The sequence below is a fragment of the Symphalangus syndactylus genome, chromosome 7 (assembly GCF_028878055.3).
Source record: "Symphalangus syndactylus isolate Jambi chromosome 7, NHGRI_mSymSyn1-v2.1_pri, whole genome shotgun sequence".
Classification (NCBI taxonomy): domain Eukaryota; kingdom Metazoa; phylum Chordata; class Mammalia; order Primates; family Hylobatidae; genus Symphalangus; species Symphalangus syndactylus.
Window position 1 is genome coordinate 46,454,579 of NC_072429.2, and position 24,985 is coordinate 46,479,563.

Sequence of the window (24,985 nt, forward strand, 5' to 3'; positions counted from 1 at the left end):
CTTCCAAAGCCAAAGTTACTACAGTCCTCTATAAGGTTTAGCCAAATAAACACCCCCCCTCAAAAAAAAAAACAAAAACAGAGACATTTAGCTTTAAATATTTTACTAAAGGTTAAATATCAGCTGATTATGATACTCATGGATGCATGTTTAATTTGCTTTTTAATTGTTAAGATTAAAAACAGCAGGAAAATTTTGAATAGCTAGGTGTTCCATGAAAAACTGCCAGAATTAGCTTAAATCAGAGAGACTACAGATATTTCATCTCTGAAATTAATAGTTTAGCCCTGGTGAAGGCCCCCAATACTTTAAATTACTAAAATTGGCATAATTTGAAAGAAGTTTCTGTTTGCTGCTATAAGAGTCAACCGAAACCAACTTTTCTTAAATCAGTATTACAGATATTAATATACACTTACATGCCTCATTGTGATTTCAATATCTAGGGCTTGATTATCATACACTAAATGAACTATGTTCATAAGTTTGTTTTTATAGTTTTAAACATCCTACATATTAACTATTTTATTTCAGAAAACTCAGATATTACAACTATACATAATTATGAAGTGAAGGTACATTTATACATGAAGGTACTTTTCATTTACAAATATAAAGACAGCAGAAACATATCAGAGCTCATAAACTTGAGTTTTTTTAAGTAGTATACTCTCCTTCTTAATAGTCATTTGTATATTACTTGTATACATTTTATTTTGATAGTTATTTGTCCAGGTTCACATAGTGACAGATGATAATCTACTATATTCAGCATTGCACAAATGCAACTGAATGTAATTCTTAAACTTCTCACTCATTAACTGAATAAATGTTACCAAGACTTAACTAGATAGCAAATATGCATTTTTATTCTTCATATACTATTGGTTAGCTAAAGAATTATCAAATGAAAAATGAATGTCTGATAAACTATGGTTACTTAAATATAATCAAGAACTCGGCTTGTTTCTTAAGTATTTTCATCTGTGCCAGATGAAAGCTACATCGATCAGTATGTTAACTGGAAAAAATAAAAAGTCATTTTTCCTAACACTTATGTCTTTTTGGTTTTTGATAGTAAGACTATTTGCATTTGTCAGAATTATCTACCTCAATTAGCCATGGGTACACAGTAACTCTGTATCATTAAAGTACATTTCTGGATTTATCAATTAGCTGAAAAAATACCCATTTGAAGAAAAATAAATCAATAACTAACCTTTTTGCACTCCTAAAAGGGCAGGAGAGTTCTCCTGTGAAGTTTTGTCAGGTTCCTGGGGAGGTACAACCATGGCAAGCGTATGCATTGGCACACGTGGAACCTAAAAGGTCAACTCAGAAAAAAATCATCTCAGACCAAAGAATAAGACAAAGGCCCATAAATGAAACAGATATCCTGTTTTAGGTTATCTTCATATACCACCAAATGCACTTTTGTTTCCTTAAGCTTTTTTTAAAAAAAGCTTTCACCAAGCAATAATTTTTGAGACTAATGATTAGACAGTCAGGGAATCTACAAATAGTCAATGATTTTAAGCTAAATGGAAATAACATTACTCCCTTGCTGAATAGAACGCCTTGCTGGTTCCAATTGTAGCTAGGGGTACAAGTCACATATTCACTATCCACTAGCCAATTTACCCTTGTTCAAATTCTACATGGATCAAAAGAAAACAAAAATGTAATATATTTCTTGAATTGGGGTATGCTAGCAGTTTTCAGGATGACTTTGTAGAAAAGAATTTAGATTTCACCAACATAACATACTAGTAAAATCTCTATATTTTCTCCGTAATTTAAGGTAGGTTTAAAAGTCACTTTAATGAACTTTTAGCGCTTATGTTACCTATACTTTCATGGTTGACGAAAGTCACTATCTCTAGGATAATTAATACTACCTTGGGAGGTATTAAGAAAATGCTTTCTCGGCCAGGCATGTGGCTCACGCCTGTAATTCCAGCACTTTGGGAGGCCGAGGCAGGTAGATCGCCTGAGCTCAGGAGTTTGAGACCACCCTGGGCAACATGGTGAAACTCTGTCTCCACTAAAATACAAAAAATTAGCCGGGCGTGGTGGCGCACACCTATAGTCCCAGCTACTTGGGAGACTGAGGCAATAGAATCGCTTGAGCCTGGGAGGCGGAGGTTGTGGTAAGCTGAGATTATGCCACTGCACTCCAGCCTGGGCAACAGAGCAAGATTCCATCTCAAAAGAAACAAAAGAAAAAAGAAAAAGCTTTCTCTTGATTCTCTTGTTAAAAAACAAAAAAAATCCTGAAAAACCTAGTTGTAATAAGATAACAACTTAGAATACTTATGTTTATATTTGATATTAAGTGGTTTTTAAAAACCGCTATTCTCAATAAATAAGGCAATAACAAATTTGTGTACCTTTAAAGAAAATAAATCCTAAAGAATTTAGAATCATGATTTTCTCAATATGTAACAGAAAAGAAAAACAAGTCCATTTTGCTTAAAACTGATTTTAAACAAAAACTTCTAATCATGTTGAAGAATATTTATATTAACAAACAAGCTCCATTTTACTTTACCTGAGACTGATCTTGAGAAGGTGGAGGGAGCTGAGACACATCTGTGGTAGGAACTGACAGAACATTATTTGGATAATCCAACAGATAAGAAACTACATTAGTATGGCCACCCTTTGCAGCTTCAATGAGCATTGTTGAACCATCCTGAAAAAGAATTGCCGTGATAATTAATTCTTTATAGTTTCTTAGCAGCTCATACAAAATCAAAACTCATTTAAACAGTATTAAATACTAAGCACTAAGATAGATCAAACATATTTTTATAACTATACACATATTATTTACATATATATATATACACACACACACATACGTGTGTGTGTGTGTGTGTGTGTGTGTGTGTGTGTGTTTTAATAGAGATGGGGTCTCCTTATGTAGCCCAGACTAGTCTCAAACTCCTGAGCTCAAGTGATCCACCCGCCTCAGCCTTCCAAAGTGCTGGGATTATAGACATGAGCCACCGCACACAGCCTGTTTACTTATTTTTAAGTAGACTACCTTGAGTCGATGAGTAGGGTCAGCCCCATGAGCCAAGAGAAGCTCAACAACTGCCAGGTGGCCTCCTGCACATGCCAGCGACACTACTGTATGATCATTATTGGCTGTAGCTCTGTTAACATTGGCACCTTTGAAGAAAAATAAATTGCGATCTTAGCAAAGGTTGAAATCAAGCCAGTTCACAGTCAATATCATTTAAAAATTTTTTGTGAAGTATAATGTAGATACAAAAAAGTATACAAATCATAAGTGTATAGTTTGAATTTTTTTCACAAAATGAACACACACCTGTGTAACCAGCACCCAGAGGAACAAACAGAACATTATCCACATACCAAAAGCCCCATCTTGTGCTCCCTTTCAGTCACTACCCAGCCTCCCAATGGTAACCACTACCCTGACTTCCAAACTGGTTTTAGTTTTTGAACTTTATATGAACGGAATCATACAATGTACTCTTTTGCGTCTGGCTTCTTTCACTCAATATTATATTTGTGAGATTCATCCACAATGTTGCATGAAGCTGTAGTTCGTTCATTCAATATCACTTTTAAAATGGGAAATCTAGAAGACTAAGATTAATAAATATATACAGGTTAATGTAAGCATCAAATAACACCACTGTATATAACTCAAAATGTTTCAAAGACATTTTTGACCTACTAGAAAGTGGCAATATAGCCAGGTCTCAAAAGTAGAGAAAACAGATTTTTTTAAGCAATGTTTAAGAGATATAAAATTCTTCATATTGTGTATTTTAAGAGTCAGGGGACCTGGATATGGAGAGAAGACAGAATATTATCCAGATATGTTATCTGAAAGGCAAGTTGTTCAATAGCTGTGTATAACATGACCTGAAAAATGTCTAAATGCAAAGTCTTTTCTTAGTTTCTTTTTTGATAAATTATTTTTGACCCCTGGAAAAAATGACTTTAGTTCAGCTACCTTTAACAATTCCAAAAGATCTCAACTAGAAAGTTAAGACTATAGAAATATTCATTCTTCCTTCTTAATTCTACCTATCTTATTTAAGAGAAAAATAAGTTGGTGGGTAAAACTACTACTATCAGTTTGTCTAATTTTCAGAAAATATCCAGCTGAATCTAATCCTAACTTGCATAAAAGTACCTTTTGGGAAAGGTAAAACACAGCAATAAACATCCTGAGATTAGCAACATGAAATTATTTTAGATGTCAGGATTATTTAAAGGAGAAAGGATATAATCGATGTGTTCCTATTCCTAACAAGCCTGATTACATTCTTAGCAGGTTGTTGTTGGGTATGATTAGGTATTCTCTTTAGTAAAGAAGCATAAGAGAACTCCAGAGGTTATCCATCTATTTATTTCTGTGTGGTTGAGGTTAACGGCTTTTACAGACTATATTATGTAAAGATATGCCTTACTTGGCAGCGAAAATGCAGTATGAAGAAAATAAGCCTAGTTTTCTCCAATTCAGAAGAAAACAAGTACATTTAAAATGATAAAATCTGGCCAGGTGCGGTGGCTCATGCCTGTAATCCCAGCACTTTGGGAGGCCGAGGCGGGCGGATCACCTGAGGTCAGGAGTTTGAGACGAGCCTGGCCAACCATGGTAAAACCCTGTCTCTACTAAAAATACAAAATTAGCTAGGCATGGTGGTGCATGCCCGTAATCCCAGCTAGTCGGGAAGCTGAGGCAAGAGAATCACTTGAACCCGGGAGGCAGAGGTTGCAGTGAGCCAAGTTTGCGCCATTGCACTCCAGCCTGGGTAAAAAGAGTGAAACTCCTTCTCAAAAAAAAAAAAAATAATAATATGATAAAATCTTACCCTGCATTTTTTATGTCACTAAATGTCAGAAATCTATTAAAATATAAATACGGTTTTTATCTTAATAACATAATACCTCCTGAGGGAATCTTCCTTGTATTTTTATCATCCTATCCTAGGATGTTTCATTATATGCCACAGTATTTCTGACACTATACAAAGAGTTAGGCTGAACCAAATGAAACTGCTGACATTACCATTTTTGTTTCACAACATGACAATTACATATGGTTAAACCTAACATTGGTTCCACAGCATTTTATTTTTCTGCAGTAAACAGTCTTAAGCTAATTCTTCATCCATCAGTTGAAATTTGCCTAAATAAATATAATTCTAATAATAGAATTTCTAAAGAAATATAAAAATTATAAATAAGATCCTTACAAACTCAGTTAATTCAACTGTACCACAAACAAGTACCACAGTAGCAGACTTACTCTCTGTCCTCCACCCACATCTCCAGCAGAACGGACTCATCATTAGCTGTTGAATATCCACCTAATCATAGTGGGACATTTTACATTTGGCTTTTCTAAGTTGGGAGCAACCACATGTTGCTTGGTTGATGAAAACTAAAAATTCAAAACTAATAAAGAAAATTCCTGGTAAACAACTCACAAACTCTATGCTTACTAAATAAAATACAATAACAAAAGGCAAAAATACAATACTTTACTGTAGGTAAAGTAGCCATAACATAAATTGCAACAGTTTAGGATTTTTTTTCCCATAAACTGTAGCCTCTTGGAAATGATCACTTGCCCTTTCTTTACCTTTGCTAATAAGAAACTGCACAGTGCACAAATGACCAGCTCTTGCAGCTTTCATCAAAGGTGTTCTTCCACCTTCAGATTCATGTTCCTGTTAAAGAAATGGAAAAAATAATCCATCAATGCCAACAGTCTAACCATCTATTTTAAAAACAGTACCGATGAAATGAGAAATAACGAGGATTTAATATACTTACTCATTGTAGACACTTTATACCACCTACCTCAATTCCCCCAATATACAGGATTTTCAGTCCAAACTAGATAATTTAACTTTCTAAGGGCAAGTTCAGTTTTGCATACCAAGTAATAACCATTAAAGATAATATTAATGTTTTGTTTGGTTCCCAAAGAGAAATCGCTGCAGTTTTCTAATTCTAAGTTTTAAAAAATGTTTCCCAACTATTTATCTGGATTGTGAAAAAGGAACCTCAGTCCTGTGAAATGATTAGAAGAATCTTGATCTTATAGCAGAAGCCAATAAAAGCACTATCAAAGGATGCAAATGATTCCCTGAAGAAAAACACTATGGTATTTTAGGAGTAACGGAAAAATGAAGAAGAAAAATATACCAATGGGTGGATTTTTTTTTTTAAGTAGAAATTAAATACTTGAATAGTCAAAGGCAAAAGATACAACTCCTAATAGCAGAAAGATTGTTCTTTCTAAGAAGCTTGCCAGCAACAGGAATGAATGATAAAACAGTTTTTAACCATGCATGCCTCACATCAAATGCCACTAAAAGGAGCTTGCTTATATGGTGAGTAATACTGTCTGTTGGGAGAATTATGAACTCATTAAATTCATCTAAGTATTAAAATGTAGCTTATATACTGCTTCTTTGAAAAGTTCTCTTACCTATCCCCTCTTTCATTATGTATGCAAACATGAATTTCTGTTGTTCTGGTTCTGTTTTATTACTAAGAAAAAATTGATAAAGACTGGTGGTTAAGTTAAGGCTTTATTTCAGCTATATTCGTCTAATTAACTCTGAAAATCCTGTAATTACCACATGATCAATTTAAAATATGTGCTCTCCCAGTAGAATACAATTTAGTCTATTTACATTTTAATTACCCTGATCAAAACAACAATAAGAAATGAGTAGACTGTCAACTCAATGGAAACCTCACAGAAAAGTGATAGGAATTCCTCCCTAAAATAGGTTTAAAAAAAAATCTTGACAGTGTAGTATCACTCAACCTACTAAAAAAACTACTTTATGCTTTGACTTTTTAATTGTTATACATGTTAATGAAATAAGAATCTTTTAACTCTAGATTTTGGAAAAATGAATAACTATAGATAATGCCAAAATAATCTGGCTTTAGAATAGATCTTGAACTCACATTCAAATTTAGGTAAATCTAACATTCTGGCAATTTACTTCAAATAAAACTGAATACGTATCACAAAGACCTTACTCGGAAAGACCTAGAAAGTTGTTTGTCCAGTTTTTCTATCCAACTTATTTCTGAATTATCATTACAATCAACCACATCCTGGAAATAAATTGCCCATTTAGCAACCTGTCTTTTCCCTTCCTGCCTCACAACTTTTTCGCACATACTGGTCTCTCTTCTCTTTAATGCTTTTCCTCCACTAACTCATTTTCATCCTTTACATCTCAAGTCAAGTGCTATTTCCTCAAGGAAGACCTCCCTGAACTTCCTGACTAAATCACTCTTCCTATTATGGACATACATCTCTATGAACCTCTCCTTCATAAACTTCAATCATATTTTAGTCTGTGTAAGTATTATATTTAGCTAACCTGTCTCCTCCACTAAATGGTAAGCTCCATGAGAGCAATGATCTTGTCTTTTTTTGCTCGCCACTGTACACATAATGCTTAAAACAATGGAGTGATTAAATATTGTTTAATCATGCAGGAAACTAAGCATAACTGAACTCTCAAATCTTCCCTCTCATAGCACTGAGGTTTGAAGTTTTTATTATTTTCTACTAGGTAAATAAGAGAAAGGAAAGTCAACTAAACAAGAAATTAAGAGTAGTAGTTAAACCCGAGAGTAAGACATTGATTATCTGCAACTGATATGTTATTATTTTGAACATAGTTGGGCAATATTAATGTCACTTATCCTTTCTTTACCCTTTTCTTTTTCTTATTTCTTAAGCCTGGCAGTGATCAACATAATTAGGTCATATCAACATAATTAGCTCCCGTAATGGCAAAGACAAATGATTTCAAAGCTTTCAGCCTTGATTTAGAATAAACTTTAAAAAATAACTGTTAATTCTGTATATTTAAAATATTACCATAGTTGTTAAAAGACAAGAAATCAGAAAGTACAGTCCCAATATCCTCACACCAAGTCGTTTCAAAATTCAACATAGTAATATAATTCCTGAAATAAAAGGGGTGAAAAGCTACCTATTTTATTTTCCTCTCTATAAATAAATATACATTCATTCCTTTAGTTTTGAATAACATAATCACATTTGAAAAAAGTTGATAAAAACAATGCCACAACTCTATATTTACAACATTTTGTGTCTTAAAATGAATAATGTATATCCCGCAACACACAATATTTGCTCCAAAATATCTCACTACTAAATCCTTCTTTTAAAATGGTAATCAGGCTACTCTGGGCACACTCCCTATGGGTTAGCCCTGCTGTGCAAGAAGCAGAAAAAAGAAAAAAAAAAGGATCTATATATGTATATATGGAAAATCCCCATTATATACATCTATATGTATGTATATGTATAGGAATACATTGATTCCCATTATATACATACATTATACATATATATTCCCATTATTGATTCCCATTATATACATTATACATATATATTCCCATTATTGGTTCCCATTATATACATACATATATACCTTACACATATATATTCCCATTGATTCCCATTATATACACACACACATATATATGCATATACATACATATGTATACATATGTATATATATAAGTATATATACATATGTATACATAAGTGTATATATAAGTATACTTATATATACACTTATGTATACATATGTATGTATATAATGGGAATATACATGTATAACAGGAGTACATACATATAATGGGAACACATATATATATATATATAATGGGAATCAATAATGGGAATACATATGTATAATGTATGTATATACATATATCTGTGCATATCATGGGAATCAATGTATATATGTATATAATGGGAATCAAATTCGTATACATCATACTACTTATGAACGTTGGATTTAGTCATATAGCCACTATTTGTTCAATACTAATAAAATTTTAGGATACAAATTGTTTCTGATTTTTTTCCCTTCATAAACGCAGAAAATTATTTTCCAAGGCTACAAACTTAAATATCATGCAGTTTAACGTTTCTTTTTCTGTTCTTGAGAACAGCTAGAATAATATAGAAAGTATCTATTTCGGCTGGGCGCGGTGGCTAATGCCTGTAATCCCAGCACTTTGGAAGGCCGAGGCAGGCGGATCACGAGGTCAGGAGATCGAGACCATCCTGGCTAACATGGTGAAACACTGTCTCTACTAAAAATACAAAAAAAAAAAAAAAAAATTAGCCGGGCTTGGTGGCGGGTGCCTGTCGTCCCAACTACTCAGGAGGCTGAGGCAGGAAAATGGCATGAACCCAGAAGGCGGAGCTTGCAGCAAGCCAAGATGTCGCCACGGCACTCCAGCCTGGGTGACAGAGCAAGACTCCATCTTAAAAAAAAAAAAGAAAGAAAATATCTATTTCTTGGCCAGGCTCAGTGGCTCATGCCTTTAATCCCAGCACTTTAGGAGGCTGAGGCAGGCGGATCACTTGAGGTCAGGAGTTCCAGACCAGCCTGACCAACATGGAGAAACCCTATCTCTACTACAAATACAAAATTAGCTGGGCAAGGTGGTGCATGCCTGTAATACCAGCTAGTCAGGAGGCTGAGGCAGGAGAATTGCTTGAACCTCGGAGGTGAACGTTGCAGTGAGCCAAGATTGCGCCATTGCACTCCAGCCTGGGCAACAAGAGCGAAACTCTGTCTCAAAAACAAACAAACAAAAAACAAAAAACCCTGAACATTTGGTAAAATTCACCCATAAATCCATTTGAACCTCTTACCTTCTATAGATCGGTAAACCACTGATTCAATTTGTAAGACATAGTTTCCTATTCTAGAGTCAATTTTGATAATTTATATATTTCTAGCAAAAATTAGTATTCATTTCATCTGAGCATTCACATTTATTGATTGAAATTTAAAGATCTCTACTTATAAAATAATTACAATTCACTTTTAAGTTTATTGTTATCTATGCCTTTTCCCCTAAAAAAAAAAAAAAAAAAAAAAAAAAGCCTGGCTTGTTTTATCTGTTTTGGTAGTCTTTTTTTAAAAACCACTTTTTAATTTCACTCTTCATCCCTATATTTTTTGTATCTCTTTTTAAAATTATTTTCTATTGTGTTAACTTTTGCTTTTATATTTTTTCCCTAGATTTGGGCAACACCTCATTCTATATCATAGAATATCATGTACCATAGAATACCATATATGATAGAACAAGGTGTTCTCCTGCTGTTATTATTTTCTTCTTCCTTTGTGCTGTTGTTTTAAAATTTATTTTCATCTTTAATATATTGATATACAGAACTACAATTTTCCTTCTAAGGACACCTTTAGGTATATTCTCCCTACCCAAGTTTTGGTGTGCACTGGTAACTCAGTTTCTACTGTGTAATTTTTACTGTATGGCCTCTTAACCCCATGAATTTTATAAAAGTATTTTCCTGGCTGGGCGCGGTAGCTCATGTCTGTAATCCCAGCACTTTGGGACGCCGAGGCAGGTGGATCACAAGGTCAGGAGTTCAAGACCAGCCTGGCCAACATGGTGAAACCCCATCTCTACTAAAAATACAAAAATTACCCGGGCGCGGTGGCAGGCGCCTGTAATCCCAGCTACTCGGGAGGCTGAGGCAGGAGAATTGCTTGAACCCAGTAGGTGGAGGTTGCAGTGAGCTAAGATCGCGCCACTGCACTCCAGCCTGAGTGACAGAGCGAGACTCCGTCTCAAAAAAAAAAAGAAAAAGTATTTTCCTTCAATTTCTAAATGTATAGAATTAAAGAAGACTTTATTGTTGATGTGTAATTTTAAGGCAAGAGAGATCAGAGAATATAGTCCACATGATGAAGATTCAGGTGTTTCTTCAGACTTCTCTGTGGCCTAAAACATGGACAATTTTTATAAATATTCCATGTACTGGAAAAGAATATAAAGTATATTTACTGGAAACAGAATGCTAGCTTTCTGTAAGATAAAAAATTGTTTGATTTTTAACCATCATTTTATCTGTTTGATTCATCAGTTTCATTGAGAAGTGTGTGGAAAAAAAATCCTACCACTACAAATGTAGATCTGACCATTTCTCTTGCAATTTTGCAGTTTTATATTTTATTTGGATGGTAGATTGTTAGTTACTGATTGGTAATTATTTTCTCAGTTGGAGGAGTATTCATTTCTAAAAATGCTTTTGGCTTAAAATTCCATTTTGTCTGATATTAATATTGTTTTACATAATTTTTTCCCATCACTGTCAAGCTTTCCTAAAGAAAAACTTTGCTTTAGGTTTGTCTCCTGCAAACAGCATTTGCTACATTTTGATTCTGACTCTAATTCAGAAGTCTCTGCCCTTTAACAATTGAGTTTAATAGCTTTATATTTGTTCTGATTACTATTCTATTTTTCTTTAAAAAAAACTTTATTCAGTACCTTCTCCTCCTGAACAACAACAAAAGACTGTAGCGTGGCTTTTAAACTCTCTAACGCATCCTTCTGAATTTCCTGCTATTGTTTTCTAGAATTTTAGTACTACTGTGGTTTTAAACATTAAAATTTAGGTTTTTAAACTCAAACATTTGTATTTATGTTTTATCAATTTCTTTGCTTACCGGTTTCTTGTATCCCACGCCTTCCTTCAGGACTCACTTTTCTTCTTATTGATGTATATATCTTTTAGTAGTTCTTTTGTCAAGGGTCTAATGATGGTAAATTCGTTTATTCTTTGTAGATTTGAAAATATGTTTATTTTTTCCTTCTCTAGAATGGTACTTAAGTACAGAATTCTGTATTGTGTTATTTTATCTTGGTATTTTGAGGATATTACTTCCCATCATCTTCTGTAATTTATTATTGCTGATGAGGTCAGAACTTTGATGGTTGTTCTTTTGTAGGTAATGCGTTTTTTTCCTCTGATAGCTTTTAAGACATTTTTCATTATCCTTAAAGTTGCACAGTTTCATCTGTTCTGCTTAGTGATGGATATGATTCTTCAGTCAAGGATTCATGTCTAGCTACAATGCTAGAAAATTCTCCACCATTCTCTTCAAACATTTCCTCTCCCCTCCATTTCTATCCTCTCCTTCAGGAACTTCTAGTAGATAATATGGTGGAGCTTCTAATCTATTCTCTTTCTCTCAATTTCTTTTTCATATTTTCTATCTCTTTACTATATTTTATTATATATTTTATTGTATTATTTCTTGTTTTATCACTCACTTATTCACTAATGCATTCAACTGTGTCTAATATGCTGTCTTACCCTATATATTGAGGTTACCCCCCAAAACTTTGTTTTATTTTATATCCAGCTGTTCTTAATACATAATTATCAGCTTTTGCTTTATTATCTCACATTGTTTTATTGCTACTGGTCATAGTTTAAAATAAACATCTTTATAATTCTCAAGATTAAAGTTTATTTCAATTTCCTTGAGTGTATTATATTTTGCTTTTTGTTTGTTTACATTTTGACTATCTTTCTTGATAAAGATTTGCTCTCCAGCTTTATAATTTTTTTTACTGAGGAAACTCATTTTGATGGGAGGTGCTTTGCTTTAGTTTCTTTTCCATCTACAGATGTACTCCTTCTCATCAGATGTTTTGGAAGTTGCCTCAGTCTGGTTCTTGGAGTCCATTTCAGAAGTAGATATTTTGCTGGACACCTAAGGTTCTTGTCTCATAGAGATATTTCACTTCTGTTCCCTAAATCAAGAAGGTTGTCCTCCAAGTTTTTAGTTACACAGTTGTCTCTGCTTCTTCCCTCTACTAACGACAATTTGCTAATTTATTTTTTTCCCTTTTTTTTTAGTTTTGTGTTTGTTTTGTTTTGTTTTTTTTTACATACAACCTGGATATGACAATTTGCTAATTTCTAATCATAACTCTAGGTAGTTGCTCAAAGATTTTTTTTATTCATTTTGGTTCACAGGTAGGGCAATAAGATCCCGGTTCCTTGCTTTATTCAAGTAGACTAGATCTACTGACGTACTACATGTGAAATGCATTCATTCCCTATTCCTCTGTACATGCTGAAATCTCAGCCCCATTGTGTATTTTTTTAGCCCTTAATTCTCCTTGGGACTATAGCTTAAACTGTGGGTCCATGCTTCACTTCTAGTCCATGGAGATCTTTAATCCCGTTGCTTTGGGGCATGACTACATATTTTTAGATTCATTTTTCTATATACTAATAATGACTTTACCTTCTTGACTGGAAGTCATTTGTACTTATATTTAAACAACCTGGAGAGAGCTGAAAAGAACTCATTCAATACACAATAACATAGAAAGAGAGAACTTGGCTTTAAAAGAAATGTATTAGGAGTTTTGTGTATTCCATAGGTAGTTTTAGATTTTTAAGAAATTGACAAAAGTTTCCTAGTTTTAAGTAGTAAAGTTAAAAATATGTATATATGCTATTCCTTAATAAAAAAGTTAAAAAGTGGAAGGTAAGGTCACATTTAAAGTTTATTAAGGTAAGGTAATTACTAACAGTTGAAATACATTGGTAAGTGGATTACTGGAGCTCATAAGCTCCCTAAAAATATATCTATAAAAAATACACTACAAGTCTGGGCAAGATAGTAAGACTTTGTCTGTGAAAAAAATTTAAAAATTAGCCAGGCATTGTGGTGCATACCTGTAGTCCTAGCTACTCAGGAGGCTGAGGCAAGGGGATGCCATGAGCCCAGGAGTTCAAAGCTGCAGTGAGCTATAATCACACTATTGTACTCTAGCCTAAGCGACAAAGCGAGACCATCTCCAAAAAAAAAAAAGGTTCTGATGAATGAGCACTATAAGAAAAAATGTGGAATTTTTTTCTATTTGGCTTTAGATAACAAAATTTTATTTTAAATTAAGTTTATTTTATTTAAAATAAGTTAATTTTCCTTAAAAAATCACAGCCACAGGGCACCCAAGACATATATTTAAGGACTGTAACTATACCACAGAGGCAATGTCTTTTGGAGTTGGAGGGAGGACATTCTCTAAGGAGAAAGACCAAAATCACAGAGAAAAGGAGGGAGATTGTTTGATACTGCATGTACTAGAGGATTCCAATACTCTTCCATAGGGAGTATGTTCTTTCAACCCACCACAGTATATTAATCATTACCTTAGTGATCTACTATTACTGATTGGATTCATACCCCTCAGGAGAACTGATATGGATAAAATGTTAAGAGGCACTGGTCCTAAGGTTTGTATTTAGCACATTTTCTAAAAATCACAAGTAACAGAGAGAAAAACCAAGTTTATTCAATTTGGGTGGAGGAACAATGATTGATTATAAAGCAAAGATGGAAAAAGAAAAGAACTCAGCAATGATGCAGAATAATCTGTATGGCCTCTACCAATGTCTCAAAGTGTAAAATATGGGGAACTTATCATCAGAATCTCCTGAGATATTAGTTCAAATGCAGACCCCCCATTTCAGATCTATGGAATCTGAACCTGTAAACGTGGGGTTGCAAAACTCATTTTTAAAAAAACCTAAGTTTTGAGACTTGCAGCTAGAGAGAAAGATTTACAATTACATTTCCTCTAACAAATCCAGGGAAAAAGAATTACTTTGATCTGAAATAACACTAAGCTTTACATTCTTGATAGGAGCCTGTAATATTATACAAACTGAGTAGAAGCTCACACGTTCACACCACTTTTGTGAAATAAACTTACTTCAAAATAGAATAAATATATCCGGCCTGGACAGTACAGTGAGACCTCATCTCTATAAAAATGAAAAAAATTAGCTGGGCATGGTGGCACATGCCTCTAGTCCCAGCTACTCAGGAGGCTGAGGCAGGAAGATCACTTGAGCCTGGGATGGGAAGGTTGCAGTGAGCTGAGAGCACACCACTGCATTCCAGCCTGAGCAACAGAGTGAGACCCTGTCTCAAAAAAAAAAAAAAAAAAAGGAAGAAAGAAATTTAAAAAAATCTAAACAGAATAAATAAAACAGCTTCTCATTTAACAAGCCAATGAAGACACTTAATAAGCATCATGATTAAGAGGGGTTTAGAATTAAGAAACTTAGGCCGGGCATGGTGACTCACGCCTGTAATCCCAGCACTTTAGGAGGCCGAGGCGGGTAGATCACGAGGTCAGGAGTTCGAGACCAGCCTGGCCAACATGGTGAAACCCCGTCTCTACTAAAGATACAAAAAATTAGGTAGGCATGGTGGCGTGCGCCTATAATCCCAGCTACTCGGGAGGCCGGGGCAGGATAATTGCTTGAACCCAGGAGGCAGAGGCTGCAGGGAGCCAAGATTGCAGCACCATTGCACTCCAGCCTGGGCAACAGGGCGAGACTCTGTCTCAAAAAAAAAAAAGAAACTTAGATGGCCTCAGTTATTTGTGATCTAATCACAATTCATTAATAATTTTAAAATTAAAAACTGCTCCTGATTTTAAATAAATCTCTTTGGATTATAATGGATATTAAATTTATTTGACTTTTAAAACCACTGGGCACAAATTCACACATTTTTTCAAAAGAAATGTTTCCTATGAAAAAATATACACCTTCTTAAAAACCAATTTCAGAATAGTAGGAGACAATTTTAAGAAGAAAATTTTAAACTTCTAGATTATAGAAATTAGGGCATAAACTATATAGTAAATGTTTTGCTAAACTAATTTTTTTGTTTATTTGAGTATTATTTTTAAAACAATCCAATACATTAATATCACTCTGAGTTTCAGATTTTTGATGAACAAAGTTGAATGCAAAGGACTTTATGACTGAGACTTTCTCTCTGCGGTATACTAACTCTCCCAATAAAGGAGAATGTAAAAGAACTACCTGAATAAGAAAACCTATTTTCGTCTAAGAGATTTTTTAGGAATATCACTGAGAAAGAAGACTAAGGAAACAAACTACCAGCAATACAAATCTCTTTTTATTGGGACTTCATAATCTTTTTCAATTGAAGAGGATTTCCTTTGTTACCCAGCAGGGTCCTGGAACTTCTTGGCTGGAATTCAGATATCCAGAGTTCTGGTTACCTAAAACATCTATTCTTTACGTAGTAGCTTACAAGCATCAAAGGCGACCCTCACCTGATGCTTGGCCGGATCTATGCCCTCCAAAATAGTCTTCACGTCCTCCTGCTTGTCCTGCGAAAGGAAAAAGAAGAACTCACGGATCTTATTCCAAAAACGAAAATCACATTTGGCCATGAAGACCTTGTGACTGATACTTCAGATGCTGGGCTTTGTTAACTCAGGATCTTCAACTTAAAAGATTCTCAACTGTAGAGACTGTAATGTCAGGAGCAGAGTATAAATTTTTTTAAGGGGGTGATATTATGGTTTTTTACCAATAAAACTTCAATATAAATCTTAATATATGTAGAAATATTTCTGCAGAATTATTTAAATTCATGCCTTTGTCTCAAAAAACAACTAAAGCCACAAAAACAGAGCAACATTTAAAAATATCTAACCAAAGAAAATAATGAAATCAAGAGATTTGGGCATATCAGAAGTTGGGAGGACGGAGGAAAATACTGTAAGATAAATAGTTACATAACTTTTCCCCTCATTATAAATGTACTTAAGGCTTACACTTTTCAACTAAAACAAGAACCTTCAAAGAACTCGAGAAATGGAATGTTTGTATTTTCTCTAGATCTAGACTCTTAACAGAGAGAAACTATCTAAAGGTGAGACAGGGATACAACTTAGGAAACCATAATAAGCTTTTCAGTCATTGACCAGAGTCAACTAAATCTCCAAATAAAAGAAATGTGGCCTAGAGAAGGCTTCACTCTAAGTCATTCCAATTTCCTACCTACGTGATGTGCTTACCCTAAGAAAGTGCATGCTCTTATGGTACAGATTCAGCAAGACAGTATCCTGAGACAACTATATGATTTTAAGAAGCTAACTGTTAAGGCTCACTTCCTCTTCCCTGCCACCCTACCCCATATTTCACCCCATATTTCGATAAATAGCAAGTCCCATTAAAATATGAATAATAAGCACAAAGTATCCAACATGGAACCTATCAAGAAATTCCTACAAAACAAACAATAAAATTTTAGTCAAATATTCCCCAATATCTTCAAATAAATTAAAGACAACAGGGAATCTTTACTTAAATAGCTCAACAAAGTGATAAAAGATTGGAAAGTGAATTGGAAGAATAGAAGAAACTAAATACAGATTGAGCATCACTAATCTAAAAACCTGAAATCTGAAATGCTCCAAAATCTGAAACTTTTTGAGTACTGACATGATACTCAAAAGAAATGCTCATGGAGCATTTCAGATTTTGGATTTTTAGATTAGGGATGCTCAATGGGTATGTATTCTGCAAATATTCCAAAATCCAAAAAAAAAATACAAAACACTTCTGGTCCCAAGCTTTGCAGATAGATAGGGAGCAGTAACAGTGAAGCCATGAAAATCACATTTAGAAGTAGAAACAGGCCAGTCGTGGCTCACACTTGTAATCCCAGTAACTTGGGAAGCCAAGGTGGGTAGATCGCTTGAGCCCAGGGATTCAGGACTAGCCTGGGCAACATGGCGAAACTCCGTCTCTACAAAAAATAAAAATAAAAAATTAGCTGGTGTGGCAGTGTGCGCCCGTAGTTTCAACTACTCAAGAGGCTGAAGTGAAGGATTGCTTGAGACTGAGAGGTCAAGGCTGTAGTAAGTTGTGATCATGCCACTGTACTCCAGCCTAGGGGATAAAGCAAGACCCTGTCCATTTTAAGAAAAAAAAAAAAGCAGAAACAAGTATACAGAAAAAAATAGTGACCTGGATGACAGGCTTAAGACACAATGCAGAAGAAAAGGACAAAGAAATGTATTAGACATAAAGATAATACAAACACAAATAAGCGAGATGAGGGAGACTATACATATGAATGGTAAATATCTTAAAGGACGTTAACAGAATAGAAAAATAAATAGTCAAAAACATAGCAGAAAGAAACCTTCCTTTAAAAAAAAGAAAATATCACCTCACAGTCACCACTAAAAAAAAAATTAAAATTAAAAAAATAAAATACCAAGACAACTTATTAAAGACTATGACTTACTAAAGTCTTCAGACAAAGTATTCACTGTTTCTCAGGAAAATTAATATAGCATAATTAACACAAGATATATCCTAGTGAAATCAGATGTTTAAGTATAATGAAAGAATTTTATGATAATCCAGACAGAAAAAGGAGTCACTTACATATAATAGAGAATAGTCTAGCAGGCTTTGGCAATATTCAGTACCAGAAGACACTAATATAGTGGGTTTAAAATTTTGAGGGGAAAGAACAGGTGATTCAATAATTTCATACATGGCTACATTCATTTATAAATACAACATATGATATTCTAAAATATGCAAGCACCTATTAACTCCTTTTTTGAGGGGAAGAATAAATTCAAATCAAAATACCAATACTAGCCAGCCAACAGATAAGTCAAGTTGAGGAATTCAGGAATCATGAAGCTATATAATAAGAAAGACTAGTAATGTAAAAACTGAATCCACTTAAATATTATATATACATATATATATTTAAATAACTATGAGAAATAGGGTCCTAAATCAGAATGTAAATGTATAACCAGGAGAATATTAAAATAACTCATGAAAATTCTATGGTGAAAGATATATTACTCTCTGTGTCCTTCAGAATGAAGTCAATAGATACTGAGTAAATATTTGATTTTTAAAAATCTATTTGTAAATGGTATCTTCACACACTTCCAGAAAGTATTATCTTCATACACTTCCAGAAAGAAATTTTATTCCTGTGTTTTCTATAGTTCGCTAAAGCTTTGGGAGCAATTAATAGGGCTAATTGTAGCACAGTTTTTTTTGTTTGTTTGTTTGTTTTTGAGATAGGGTCTCCCTCTATTGCCCCGGCTGGAGTGAAGTGATACAATCTCAGCTTACTACAACCTCCGCTTCCTGGGCTCAAGCAATCCACCTCAGCCTCCTGAGTAGCTGGGACTACAGACACGCACAACCACACCCCGCTAATTTTTGTATTTTTTTTTTTTTTTTTTTTTTTTTTTTTGGTAGAGACGGGTTTTCACATGTTGCCCAGGCTGGTATGAACTCCTGGGCTCAAGCAATCTGCCCTCCTTGGCCTCCCAAATAGCTGGGATTAAAGACTTGAGCTACTGTGCCAGGCAAGAAGATTTTTGTAGATAATGCAAACATAGGGGCTGTGATCAGAAATTAGAAAATTAAACTGTTTAAAAAAGGAAGAAGAAGAAGGAAGGAGGGTGGGAGGGAAGGAGAGAAGGGAGGGAAGAAGGAGGGGAGAAAGAAGAAATCTGTTTATATTTGTGAGAATGTGGGAGAGTCAGGAGGGCTCAACTGTTAACAGAGATGTATACTGGTTCAGCATTTTTAAACAGTTTGACAATAATTATCAAAATTTCAGACGTGGACCTCCCGAAACAATAAAATTTTAGTCAAATATTTCCCTATAACCAGCAATTTCACTTCTAGGAATTTATCCCTATTATATATATTCACAAAAGTAGCAAAGATACATAAATATGCCTAGCAATATTTACTGCAGCACCATTTGTAATATTTAAAAACTCTTAACTCAGGTGTTTATGCGTAGATAAACGGTTAATAAATTATATGGAACACTGGGTACCTGTGAAAAAGAATGGGAAATTACTGGAACACAGAAAGATGTTGTATCACATATATTAAATGTACGTATTTTGGGTATACAGAAATGTCTAGAGAGATACACAATATATTGTTTAAATTTTAAAAAAATCTTATAAAAGAGGACTTGGTCTATGTTTTCTATTTATAAGATTTAATATAGATAATAAACTGATCCATAGATATTTTTCTTTCTATTAAGGAAGGTCCATATCAAATCTCATTTAAAAGGAAATAAGTTTCAGGAAGAAGAACTACAGAGCACTAATGTACCCATGTCTAAATTACCTAGTTTCCAATTGCTCAACTATTTTCGGAAAATGCCTAAAATAGTTCACTCAGTCAGCAGAATACAGTCCAAAGAAAGCAACAAAGGTCAGAGAGCTTATTTATGGTTAGGGAGGAAAGTCAGTGATAAACTACGTTTTTTTGTTTGTTCGTTTGTTTGAGACAGAGTCTTGACCTGTCACCCAGGCTGGATTTTGGCGCACACCTGTAATTCTAGCTACTCGGGAGGCTAAGGAAGGAGAATCATTTGAACTCAGGAGGAGAAGGTTGCAGTGAGCCGAGATCGTGCCACTGCACTCCAGCCTGGGTAACAGAGCCAGACTCCGCATCAAAAAAAAAAAAAAAAGAATTAGTACACTTAAACTGAGAACATATCTATGAGATGCCAGGAATGAAATACATCTCCACTGCGTGCAATGGGGGATGGACAGTCCTCTATCTGCAAACTGCTGGAGGAAATTATTATAGCCCAAAACAGATATTAGAAGACAGCAGCAAAGAATGAAGGACAAGTAAGATGATACTGCCTTGTAAGATAAAGTTAATAAGAATTACCAGTTACTTTTTCCCAGGACTCAGGGACTAATCTGCCTGCTTTACTCTGAGGTTTCCCTGTTTTTGACTAGGACTTTTTCTTTCCTCTGGCCTACAATAAAGCCTGAAATAAAATTTATTCGTAGGTTTTATATTTTTGTCACTGTCACAAATTTTACTCACAAATATTCATAGGTTTTAAATATAAAAATTATTACACTTTCCCATACTTTCCACATTTTCTTTTACTCCTAAAAAATTATTTTAAGAGAAGGGTCTCACTATGTTGCCCAGGCTGGCATACAATGGGTATTCACAGGCATGCTCATTGTGCACTGCAGCCTTTAACTCCTGGGCTCATGCAATCCTCCCACCTCTGCCTCCTTGGTAGCTAGGACTACAAGCCCAGCATTTCCACATTTTATATGAAGAACAGTATTGCTTTTTATAATGAGGAAAAGAAATAATATTAAAATTAAGATATCAGTCCATAGATAATAAAAGCATGGAAGAGGCTATACATTTTTAAAACTTAAAATCAATATATAAAATAATTCAAAATAAGAAAAGGTAAAAAGTTATACACATAAAGTTATTAAATCTAACAGTATTTGTAATAGTGAAAAATAAAAAGCAAAAGTTCCATAATTAATGAACGAGTATGGTTCATCAACTTGATGGAATATGATGCAAGAGTTATAAATATAGAGACTATATAGTAATATGGTAAAGATTATGATAGAACACAAGAACACATAGTGAAAAAATAGAAAACAGCTGTATTATATATTGTATCTGTAATTTCATGTAAATATGAATGTAAAAATAGATTGCAAGATAAAAAATGAATAATTATGTTAGAAAAATGGCATTACTTCTGTATTGAATAATTAAGATACGTATTTATCTGAGCCTTTTTTTTTTTTTTTTTCTCCCAGATGGAGTGTCACTCTTGTTGCCCAGGCTGGAGTGCAATGGCACAATCTCAGCTCACTGCAACCTCCGCCTCCTGAGTTCAAGTGATTCTCCTGCCTCAGCCTCCCAAGTATCTGGGATTACAGGGGCCCACCACCATGCCCAGCTAATTTTTTTGTATTTTTAATTGAAACAGATTTCACCATGTTGGCCAGGCTGGTCTCGAATTCCTGACCTCAGGTGATCCGTCTGCCTCGGCCTCCCAAAGTGCTGGGATTACATGCGTGAGACACCGTGCCTGGCCTATCTGAGCCATTTTTAATCTTACATTTTGAATGTAAGTAAATATGGTAAGTTCAAATAGTTCTATCTGTTCAATTAATGTAGTTCTTCTAAGAAACTAAATAATAAACACTCTTTTAACTAATTCCAGAAGACAGTAAAAATAAAATATTTAAAAATGTAACATATTAACTTGGTCACAATCAGTATGGTTTTGCTATACGTTAGAGTACATTTACCAGATAGTTCCTCTTTTATCCTATTTAATTTCTTTTTTCTTTTTTTCTTTTTTTTGAGACGGCGTTCTCGCTCTTGTTGCCCAGGCGGGAGTGCAATGGCGCAATCTAGGCTCACTGCAACCTCCACCTCCTGGGTTCAAGTGATTCTTCTGCCTCAGCCTCCCAAGTAGCTGGGATTACAGGCATGTGCCACCGCACCCAGCTAACTTTTTGTATTTGGAGAGACAGGGTTTCACCATGTTAGTCAGGCTGGTCTTGAACACCTGACCTCAGGTGATCCACCCACCTCAGCATCCCAAAGTGCTGGGATTACAGGCGTGAGCCACTGCACCCAGCCCTATTCAATTTTTTAGAAGAACTCCCAACAGGTTAAGACAGTGACTTTGTTGTAGAAAATACAAGGGAGAGAGAATCCAGATAAGAATTTAGAAGATAAGAGTATTAAATTTTGCTTATATTAACTAAACTTTTAAGTTCTACTCTATTTCTTTATTTTGAATGAAGAACTTCAATTCCTAATTTTTATAGATGACTCAAAGTAACTCTATAAAAGGAAAAAGATATAGAAAGAAGTCAAAAGACTAAGATGTACTTAACATATATTGCTGTCACAATTCTCAGACAAAAAAGCATACCTCCCAAAAATTATAACTGATAGAGAAGGTCCTAATTAATAAGAATGAATGATAGTGTTTTCATTACAATATTTGGTATTAGTAGAAATGATAATAAGTAACAATCATACTATACATTTATTTTGGTTAATAATTATTTTCCAATAATGTTCTCAGGTATCTACTTGGATTATTTAAAAGGTAATACTTTCATAGTTTTTTCTAAATAAGCAAAACTAAGAAATCTAATTCTCTATAACATTTACAGCTATGTATGTCACACATAGGTTTTTAAGAAATGTATCAGAGAATTCTGGGAAAAACTCTAGAAAGCAGTTTAAAACACTCTCACAAAATAAAAGCTAGGCAAAGCACACATTTCAGCAAGAAGCATGAACATTTAAATGGAACATTATTTTTATACAGATTATTACACATATGAACCTGCCACCTAATTTGAAATTTTGAAAAACCAAAACAGAAAACACAAAAAGAATAGAATTTGTAGGAATGTACTAGGAGGATGATTAACAATAGTAGCTTTGTTTTGAAATGTCTAATTAGAGAAACAACAGAAATCAAAGTGATGATGGATGTACTAATTACTCTGATTTGATAATTATACATTATATACATGTATTGAAATATTGCTCTGTACCCCATTAATATGTTCAATTATCATGTGTCAATTAAAATAATAATAAATCACTCAAAGTGACTTGACTTGTTACTCTATTCTGTGAACACATCATTGAATTTATGATATATCTAACAGAGGGCAGTTTAAAAAGCACAGGAATGTCAAATGGGGGTGGAGTAAAAGGAAGAAACAAACTAGTAGTTTTACCTAGGAAAAGAAACAGTATGCCCTGTTCAACACTAAGTATTTTCAAATACATTTAATATATACAACAACTAGAACAGGTAGCCAAGCTTTTTTCTTTTTTAAGTTACTGTATACAAAGTATGCAAACCATTGATCTTTAGTGTTTTCTAAATGTTAAGTATAAGTGGATATTAACATTCACGCAAAAATATTTGAAATTAAAAATATCTTACTAAATCAGCCCCTGCTTGAAGTAAAACATCTGCGACATCCGTATGTCCATTTTCACAAGCATAGGTTAAGGCTGTGTCTCCTGTTGCTGTTGTAGCATGCACATTAGCGCCTAGCAAACAAAAAAGCATACATTTACTTTGTGAACTGTAAAATTATATTAGATAGTCCAATTTTGCAATCTGGTGAAACTGAAGAATTCAAAATGTGAAAATATCAAAATGCATTTTAAGTATACTAGTTTTCCTTTAAATATGCTTTATAAAAATAATTTGAGTCATACCAAAAAGAACTAAACCAAATGATTTTAAAACACAGTAATTTGCCGTTACATCACTAGTAAGATATACCCTAAGGAATAAAAGAGCTGCAAAACCAAAAAATATTAAGCATTTTTCAGAAATCATATTGGTGGTATTTTTGGTTTGTATTCAGAGACAGTTCTATGGATATTGTGGTATAAATCAAACGAGCAATTATTTTGTGAGAACAGAAATTTTGGGCATGGTTAAGGGAAAACACAGATATAAGATTTTTTTTTTTTTTTTTTGAGAGATAGTCTCACTCTGTCGCTCAGGCTGGAGTGCAGTGGCATGACTCAGCTGCAACCTCTGCCTCCTGGGTTCAGGCAAGTCTCATGGCTCAGCCTCTCGAGTAGGTGGGATCACATGCCACCACGCATGGCTAATTTTTGTATTTTTAGTAGAGATAAGGTTTCACCATGTTGGCCAGGCTGGTCTCGAACTCCTAACCTTAGGTGAGATATAAGATTGTTGAACTTAATTAAGTAAAAATCTTGTGGTTCTGGCCAGGCATGGTGGCTCAAACCTGTAACCCTTGCACTTTGGGAGGCTGAGGCTGAGGCAGGCAGATTACTTGAGCACAGGAGTTTGAGACCAGCCTGGGCAACATGGTGAAACCCTATCTCTACCAAAACCAACCAACAAACAAAAAAATCAGCCAGGCATGATGGCACATGCCTGTAGTCCCAGCTACTTGGGAGGCTGAGATGGGAGAATTGCTTGAGCCCGGTAGGCGGAGGTTACAGTGAGCTCAGATCATGCTACTGCACTCCAGCCTGGGCAACAGATCAAGACTCTGTCTCAAAAACAAAACAAAACCAAAAAACCCTTGTGGTTCTGAATTGGAAGTACTGAGGTGGTCCCTTAGCATCCTTCAAAGGTGACCAATGAATCCCTGATATATTTAATCTATAAGAAAAATATATATTTCCCAGCCTTGACCAACTAAAGCCTAGAGACAATGGTAGTAGACTAAGCATAAATAGCATCTCTAGCTTAGATTGTGGTCTCTAAGTACCATTTACTACTAAATGAAATTAGGGCTTCTTAGAAAAATGACTGATCCCAAGGCTGGAGCAGGAACTGTACAAGATGAGCCTGGAACACCTTGCCATATGAGAAAGTAAGGAAACTATCAGAGACTACAATGAGGTCATGTC

The 24,985-nt window shown here is 34.4% G+C and overlaps 1 protein-coding gene across 8 annotated transcripts in view; it reads right to left on the reverse strand.

The window, feature by feature from the left end:
- The window catches only part of ANKHD1 (ankyrin repeat and KH domain containing 1), a 140,279-nt gene that overhangs the window by 46,264 nt on the left and 69,030 nt on the right, over positions 1-24,985 (reverse strand). For 4 of the 8 annotated variants that reach the window (XM_055285997.2, XM_063642731.1, XM_063642730.1 and 1 more), the window contains exons 10-15: positions 23,526-23,635; positions 16,009-16,065; positions 5,633-5,720; positions 3,050-3,177; positions 2,552-2,695; positions 1,220-1,322 (exon numbers count right to left, since the gene is read on the reverse strand). In XM_055285997.2, coding sequence (XP_055141972.1) covers positions 1,220-1,322; positions 2,552-2,695; positions 3,050-3,177; positions 5,633-5,720; positions 16,009-16,065; positions 23,526-23,635 — 630 coding nt within the window. Of the gene's footprint in view, positions 1-1,219; positions 1,323-2,551; positions 2,696-3,049; positions 3,178-5,632; positions 5,721-15,826; positions 16,066-23,525; positions 23,636-24,985 lie in introns of those variants that run through there. The other 4 variants (XM_055285999.2, XM_055286000.2, XM_055285996.2 and 1 more) reach the window with 3 other exon arrangements.